Source organism: Dipteris shenzhenensis, chromosome 32 (assembly GCF_047967505.1).
Source record: "Dipteris shenzhenensis isolate YYH24624 ecotype China chromosome 32, Dip_SZ_1.0, whole genome shotgun sequence".
Lineage (NCBI taxonomy): Eukaryota > Viridiplantae > Streptophyta > Polypodiopsida > Gleicheniales > Dipteridaceae > Dipteris > Dipteris shenzhenensis.
This window is the reverse complement of record NC_141627.1, coordinates 16090040-16098987: the sequence shown is the minus strand read 5'-3', so window position 1 is coordinate 16098987 and position 8948 is coordinate 16090040. Positions and strand designations below refer to the sequence as shown.

The 8948-nt window shown below is 41.7% G+C and overlaps 1 protein-coding gene across 1 annotated transcript; it reads left to right on the top strand.

Moving 5' to 3' along the window:
- The first annotated feature begins 7561 nt into the window (after positions 1-7561).
- LOC147880358 (polyubiquitin) lies at positions 7562-8948 on the top strand. The gene has a single exon (XM_087370520.1). It carries the CDS (start codon positions 7636-7638, stop codon positions 8779-8781), a length of 1146 nt encoding a protein of 381 aa, XP_087226646.1. The 5' UTR covers positions 7562-7635; the 3' UTR covers positions 8782-8948.

Sequence of the window (8948 nt, the reverse complement as noted above, 5' to 3'; positions counted from 1 at the left end):
GTATGTATGTATGTATGTATACATATATATATGTATATATGTATATGTGTGTGTGTGTGTGTGTGTGTGTGTGTGTGTGTGTGTGTGTGTGTACACATATATGTACATACACACACACACACACATATATACATATACATATACATACATACATACATACATACATATACATATATATATATATATATATATATCAACATTGGTATGCTTTTCACTGAATTTACTAAATTTCAAATCTCAATGAGAAAACTATTTTCTTAAACCAATACATCCATCTCTCTCTTTTCTTTGAAACTTCGGAGAAAGAGAGAGAGAGAGAGAGAGAGAGAGTGTGCATGTGTGTAAAGTTAACAAAACTGATCTATAAGCTCCACTACATCATGTCAAGATAAAAAGTGAAATGGTAGACATGATGAATGGCCCTATGTAACTAGTGGAGCATGTTCAAGATAAGAAGTCAAATGGTAGGCATCATGAATGGTCCTATGTACTTTATTTTACAGATAATGTACATATTCTCCATCACTCAAGTTGACATAGACATCCCAATCATCTTTGACACACTCATAGATCCCAAGCTCATATTAAGTTCCAAGTTTTAATTTCACAAGTAAATGAAAATGTCATTACATTGACCTAAGCATTGGAGAAAAGTATGCTAAATGCTATGTTGTCCTTGAGGTCTTTTTTATTAATGAATTATGCGAACCTAGGAAGGATCTCTTCTCTCTTTTTATTGAGAATGTTTAGGTAGGAGTAGGAGCCACTAACATCTTGAAACAACTTAACCATTTAGCTCTACCTTTACTAACAATGTCCAGGTAGGAGTAGGAGCCACTAACATCTTGAAACAACTTAACCATTTAGCTCTACCTTTACTATCTTACCAAAATAGTTACCTTTACTATCTCACCAAAACAATTTGCAAGGTCTTGTATGATCATTGGAAATGTATGTTCTAATTGAACTATCATGAGTAATCAATAATAAAATCATTCCTTGACCCTCCTAAACTCTAGACTCTAGACCCTAGATCTTAAACCTTGGACCCTAGATTATAAACCCTAAAACTTGGACTTAAAGCCCTTAAAACCCTAAACCCTAGATCCTAAACCCTAGATCGTAGACCCTAATCCCCTAAACCCTAGACCCTAGATCGTAAATCCTAAACCCTAGAACCTAAACCCTAAACCCTAGACCCTAGACCCTAAACCTTAGACTCTGAACCTTAGACCCTTAACCCCTGCCCCTAGACCCTAAAACCTAGACCTTAAACCCTAGACCCTAAATCCTAAACCTTTGACCTTAAATCTTAAACCCTACCCAAACCCTACAATGCAAGCAATAATCTATAAAATATCTTAATTTAAGCAACATGTGGACAAACCCTAAAATGCAAGAAAATCTATAAAATATGTTGGTTTCAGCAATAGGTTCTGTTGCACATAACCAGCTTAAGCAAAAGATTGAGAAATTGAAAATTTTCTCACCTAAGAGGTTGAGGTGCACACAACATGTTGCTTAAACCATAAAAAATTAATGATTGAGAAATAGGTAGAGTGCACCCCAACCTGTTGCTTGAGCAATAGACTAGGGTTGCACCTAACTTGTTGCTCAAATCAATGTTTTTTGGTGATTTGAGCAATAGTTTGGGTGCACCCCAACCTATTGAGAGGGGGTGCACCCAACCTGCTACTCAAATCACTAAAAAATATGATTTGAGAAATAGGTTGGATGCACCCCAATTGGGGGTTTGATTATTATTATTATTATTATTATTATTTATATTTACTTATATATATATTTTTAAAATAAATAGTATATGTATATGAATAAATTATTATTATTTAAATAAATTAAAAAAAATATATATATATAATATTATTTATCATATTAAAATATTATTATACTATACTATAATATTAATATTAGCGAAGTTGAAGTTTCTGCGAGAAATGGAGAAGAGCATCATGCAAAATAAACCGGGAAGAAGAACTTGTTCGAGCAACTAATGTGATATCACATCGTGCAATTGATGTGGGTTGCAACTTATGAAGGAGCATACTAAATATAACCATGGAGTTCTTTCCAACCTATCCGATGTTGCAATCGATGTGCATAATATGTTCAATAGTTCTTCCTATGTATTGTTTGGAACAAATTGCTCGATGCACTTGATGATATCTGTGTTGGATTGATATTGATCATGGAATGCTTTGATTTTATGAAAATCAAATTCACAAGGCCAGTTTGCAAGCATTTTAAGATCTATCGACATAATAAATGTGATTGTATGCGAACACAAGGTTGCAAGGGAGATAGGTTTATTACATTCAAAACTTCTTTATTACAATTCCAAGGAGAAGTTATTTATAGCAAACACGCTGGAAAGTAAGCAAGCCAAAATGTAGGCACAAGCGCCTCTCTAGGGTACTTAAAAGCAACAAGCACACACATTGGAACTTTCAAAAGTAATGTCACTTAGCATCAAATGCTATGATGTCACCGGAGCTATTTATAGTGAAATATCCGGTGGACTTGAGCTCTAAGAGCATTGTACGGACAGGTAAGATGTTGTCATTATAAAGTGTGATAAATGGAACCTCCAAGCACAACACATCATCAACATGCGCCCCTCTGATTTGCACTGCAATTCTGATCCATCTTCCACAACGATTTTGCCCTTTAAAGATGTTATACGTAGAACTAGATGAGAACTATCACATGTGAAACAGAAAGGCCTAGCTGGATCTCTACTAGCACGATTTCCAGAGCAGATAGAGCAGATGTAATCCACCAATTAGTTGTTTAGGCAAGTGAAGTGTAAAATACCGTGCACCTGGGATGAAAGAAAGGTTAATTAGGATACACAACATATGAACATCACAACATAGAAGAAAAAAGAACGAGGTATTACCCTTCGACCATATCCTAGGCCAGACACTTGCGCAATGAAGACTTGTTGCAATTCCTCTCTTTGGTTGCCTTCGGGTACATCCCCCAAGATCGTGAAGTCAAAGACGCACAATGAATCGCATGCACGCATGTAGGACACGTTTCGGAGAGTATGCATGGCTATACCATTGTTGTGGAATTCCTGTATGAGCTGTGCTTGGACACTCTTTTGTCACAAAGGTTAACTACTCACACAAAATGTGTTAGAAAATGAGCTCCTATACATATGTTTGGCATGAAAAAAGTGACATGCAAGTAGTAATAGCTATAAAAGGACTTGATATAGCTGCACCCACTTACCACGGCTCTATCCTCGTTTTGTGAGGGCCGTCCGCAATAATAATTTGATCATTTGACCTGCTCTTTGAGTCCACCTTGATTACAACAAAGGCAATCGTCCCAGCAACACTAGATATGTTGCCTAAACCAGACTTTATAGTTGATGACGCCCATGGGAAATACATTGTGATGCTTGTCTCCGGAAGGAATGCAATGTTGCCATCAAATGGCTCCCCATATATTACTGTAGTGGTTGCATTAATATGCAAGGAGTAGCTCGCTGTGCCGCCCTCCCTTACTGCCTTTGGCAGAACAGTTGCTCCCTCGATGCGATAAAACGTTTCAAGCTCCAAGTAATCTTTATATTGGTCCACAAATGCATGTGGAACAACAAGAGTTATGGTATCACAATTGCGGCGATTAGTGAGATCGGCATGAATGCATACTGGGTAGTTTGGATTACGAACTCTAAATGTCCCATACTTGGCTAAGAGCTTGCACTCAAAGGCAAAACGATGCCGTATGAACTCAGACAAGAGATCTACAGAGAATGTTGGGAGTGAATTGCCCTCAGCGAGAAAGTTTTCACCTAAAGGAACAATGGGGCCAGCACTGTATTGGCTACTACAGGGAGGAGGTGCGTGCGATAGCCTATCTCTAGTTGGTGCGTTCGAAGTTACATGAAGATCGTAGTCAACGTTTTTGCATGATCGTTTTGAAGCTAGAAATAAGTGCAAAAAAATAAAGCAAGAAACTGTTGCAACATTTAAACTTCAAAGTAATTGTTCTAAAAGTACAGCCCAACCTATTTTTAAAAAGTTTTAAGTGCTTCATTATTTTTCCAAAATATAACTATATGTATTGTACCAAGAATTGATAACACATTTGGAAAAAGACATTATTAAACAAAACAAGAGAAATGAAAGATATGTAGAGTATTGCAAATGCTTCTCTTATTTAGCTTCTTTTTTGAGTGCTCTCTACAAAATCTAGGAGTTGACCAAAGCTGTGATTGCACCAAACTGTTCCACACACCCTACACTAAACTATGATCATGATGAAACGCTCACGCAAGCACCTACAATATTGTGAGCATATGACAACAACCATTATACTTTGTGCAATAAGATGATAAGCGGGCATTTTTAAAGAAATATCCTACAAAGAAAAACACAAGAGTGACGATCTGTATGTAATTTTGCAAAACAAAAGGAATACTAGTAGACGAGCTGAGTTAAAGCGCAGGCCAAAAATCTGTACCTTCTTCATAAGCAAACTTGATAGCGTTCTGAAAAGATCTCTTCAATGTCTTTTTGTCTCTCCTAGTCTCCATAAGTTTCTGTTGCTATACCTTGACATCTTTAGAACAGCCACTTATAGTCTAATGAGCTTTATCAACATCCGGAAAGTGGAGTGGGCGAAAGTATGTAGGGGAAGCTGCTGCAACGAGGCAAATTTGAAACAATGCAGAACCAAAAAATAGAGCTATTGGACATGCGAAACGGTTAGCAGAAACTCAGACCTTTAATAGTTTCATTCCTACATAACAAAGACCCGTGATCTGTGATAGGGCGCTTTCCCAACCACATGTTTAAACGTTGAGCATTTCGAGTAGCATCGCAAGAACTTCCTGTATCCCCACTGAATGGAAGTTGTATTTGTTGTTAACAGACAACCAAAAACTCCATCATAGTGATCCAAGCGCGTGAAGGAAAACCTTGGATCCCTTATGAGCCGAAGGATATCACAAGCGCAAGATGCTCATCTATCTAATCGGTTTACTAGTGATCAAAACTAAAGACAGTAACAAGCTCGGTTGAACTACGAGAAAGATCATTCCACAACCAAGGATCATGCCAAGGAAATCATGCACATAGAATGATTGTTCGCGTCATAAGCTGAGTTGAACAACGTTCAAGAAGAGCTCCTACAAAAATCGCTTACCGCGATCATCACTAGCTTGCATCATTTCACTGAAGCTCTTTGTATTTGAGTCTTCACAATCGGCCATCCCGAATTCCAAACTCTGCATCTCTTGTTTGACTGGCTCAAAACTTTCTTTGACTTCCTCCTATACTGCCACCAGACTTCCTTCGTCTGCCGAATCTGTCATGCGAAAGTCACAGTCAACTGGTTCGTCCTTCACTTTCAATGGAGACTCTACAACTGCACAATCATAAACACAGTCGTAAACTATTGCTAACTATAAGAAAGTGGAATAGCACAACCATACGTAATCCTACCGATATTATCTTCCACGTTTTCTTCAGGCACTGCTATGTTACTACACTCCAGAAACTTCTCGAATTCTGCAAATGAACAGAGGCAAAAGAATATTAGAATAGGTACTCAAACATATATCCAAAGAAAGGAAGGAAGTAGAAGATAAAGTCCAAAGACAAGTTACCCTGTTCAAATTTAAGACTGTCACTCTCCATCGACTTGGAGGGGATAGCAGCATTGGAAGCCATTATAAGTGTACCGAGTAAGTTGAAGAAGATGAGAAGGGTGTGATCAGGCAAGGTGCGAACTACACAAACAGGAACAATTAACCAACCGTGAAGCACCAACGGCCTTTTATAGGTGTTCTGGTATCCAGGATTCCAAGTTTCTGCCATAGACTGTTTGTACTTGGAAACTATATGCACATACCTCCGTCGATGCTAGCAGCACAACACAGGTTTGAACACCTGTATGTTCCTCACCTCCATCACGCAAAGGGCGATACGTACCTTTGTCGATGCTGGCACCACAACACAGGTTTGAACACCTGTATGTCCCTCTCCTCCATCAGATAAACAGGGAACCTTTCCACCCTTAAAGAGATAGAACTCACCGCGATAGACCCTCTATGCTTCCAAAGGATCGTTCATCCACGCTGGTAGCACAATACAACTGTATCTGGCTCCGCCATAGACTCTCTGCGCTTCGAAAGGATACTTAGATACCTCCATCCACGTTGGTAGTACAATACATCTTTCAACACTTGTATCTGGCTCACCTCCATCGCGCAAACACGCAATAAAGATCTGAATCGCTCGACCTATGCAGCAATATCAAATCACCGCTCCACAGGCGTTTGCACCCTCCCGCGCCAATTGCTCTGCACTCCTTGAACATCGACGAAACCGTGGAGAGAGCCATCGCTCTGCGCTCCTTTTGATTCTTCGTGGATTGCGAAACGGCGAAGAATGCGGGTTTGAACGTTTCCTCCAGTTTGCAGGACTTGCATGCATGCAGAAGCCTCCATTAGGAATGCGTGGCAATTCATTAGAGGCCATCCAAATCTGAGGAACGCATGTCTATTGTCAACCAATGCCAACAACTACAACCTCAAATAGTATTTTATCATCTCCCAAAACCTCAAAACGATCACTATAGCCTCCCCCCGGGGCAGGCAAAAAATGCATCGATTTCTAAACTTTAAAATACCCTATTTTCCCGTGTGCATGTACGCTTGCCTCTCTTGGAGCGTGAAGCTAAAGATCAACAAGTTGAATAAATTCAAAAGGCCGGCCCTGGAAGCTGAGAGAGAAGAAGAAGAAGAAGAAGAAGAAGAAGAAGAGAGAGAGAGAGAGAGAGAGAGAGAAAAGCAGAGAGAGAAAAAAATGGGGACAAAAATAGCAATCATAAAACATCCACGCCATTTTTATTTATGAAGGGAAGTAGCCTTTACTAAAGCCTTCCCTCCTCAAGGTAGGCCAAAAAAGTGAAAAAGAATACCGTGGAGATGGTGTGTAGGAAGAGAGAGAGAGAGATAAAGGAAGGAGGAAGAGAGAGAGAGAGAGAGAGAGAGAGAGAGAGGGGGGGGTGGAGGATTCCAAGGATTCCAAGGAAAGAAATAAAAAGTGGAGAAAAAGGTGGAGGGGTCCAAGGGAAAGAAATAGAAAGTGGGGAGGTGGACCAATAGTAAAATTTAGCCTTTCACAGAAAAGAAATCTAAGGGTGCTATTTTATTCGTGCATCTAAGTATTTCGCATGTCCAAAAAATCATCAATGGCCTTAAAACAATCAAAGTGGCCTTCGAATTAATTGCATGGAACACACCTTCTTCCCGGAATGGAACCCTTGCGTGGAAGGCAAAGAAAGAAAGATTTATTGGTGTGAAGATACTTTCCCAGAAGCGGCAGTGGCTGTTGGGAGAACGGATGAAAGACCGGCACGGGACGCGGTGAGGAGGGACGAATGAGAAAGGTCCACGTAGACGAGTCGGGTAAGAGAGACCAATGGAGCGACGACAAGTGGAAGGAACCACGTGGGGAGGTGGAAAACCCAGGCGGCGGGCGACCGGTCAAGCCGGTGGAGGCGGTAAGCGGTGCCTTCTTCTTCATCGCCTTCTTCGTTCTGTTTCTGTTTCTCATCATCTTCTTCTTCGAAGCTTTTCTGCCTCGCCCTTTCACCATGCAGATCTTCGTCAAGACCCTCACTGGCAAAACCATTACCCTCGAAGTCGAGAGCTCCGATACCATCGACAACGTCAAAACGAAAATCCAAGACAAGGAAGGTATCCCCCCTGATCAACAGCGCCTCATCTTCGCTGGTAAACAGCTCGAAGACGGCCGCACCCTGGCCGATTACAACATCCAGAAGGAGTCCACCCTTCACCTCGTCCTTCGCCTCCGTGGTGGCATGCAGATCTTCGTCAAGACCCTCACCGGCAAGACCATCACGCTTGAGGTGGAGAGCTCCGACACCATCGACAACGTCAAGGCCAAGATCCAGGACAAGGAGGGCATCCCCCCTGACCAGCAGAGGCTGATCTTCGCTGGGAAGCAGCTTGAGGACGGCCGCACCCTCGCCGACTATAACATCCAGAAGGAGTCCACGCTCCATCTCGTGCTTCGTCTGCGTGGCGGTATGCAGATCTTTGTCAAGACCCTCACCGGGAAGACGATTACTCTGGAGGTCGAGAGCTCCGATACCATTGACAACGTGAAGGCGAAGATTCAAGATAAGGAAGGTATCCCTCCAGATCAGCAGAGGCTCATCTTTGCCGGTAAGCAGCTTGAGGATGGGCGTACTCTGGCTGATTATAACATTCAGAAGGAGTCCACCTTGCATCTTGTGTTGCGTCTGCGCGGTGGTATGCAGATCTTTGTGAAGACGCTCACCGGCAAGACCATTACCCTGGAGGTCGAGAGCTCTGATACGATTGATAACGTGAAAACGAAGATTCAGGACAAGGAGGGAATCCCACCCGACCAGCAGCGTCTGATCTTCGCTGGCAAGCAGCTCGAGGATGGCCGCACCCTTGCGGATTATAATATTCAGAAGGAGTCTACCCTTCACCTGGTGCTCCGATTGAGAGGTGGTATGCAAATTTTTGTGAAGACCCTGACTGGCAAGACGATTACCTTGGAGGTGGAAAGTTCTGATACGATTGACAATGTGAAAGCCAAGATCCAAGATAAGGAGGGAATTCCACCGGACCAGCAGCGCTTGATCTTTGCTGGAAAGCAGTTGGAGGATGGGCGAACCTTGGCCGATTACAATATTCAGAAGGAATCGACCCTGCATCTTGTACTCCGCCTTCGTGGTGGGAATTGAAAAACAGTTTCAGTATTGAGAGGGTCAAGAACTTTGGTGTCTCAGTAGTTTGGTGTCTTGGTTTTGTGATTCCTGGTTTTCTGGTTATAGACCGTCCTGAACCAGTCTTGTAATAAGCGGCCATAGTGCCCCCATTAATAAGACCCTCTCGTTCGTTTGTTTTAGTA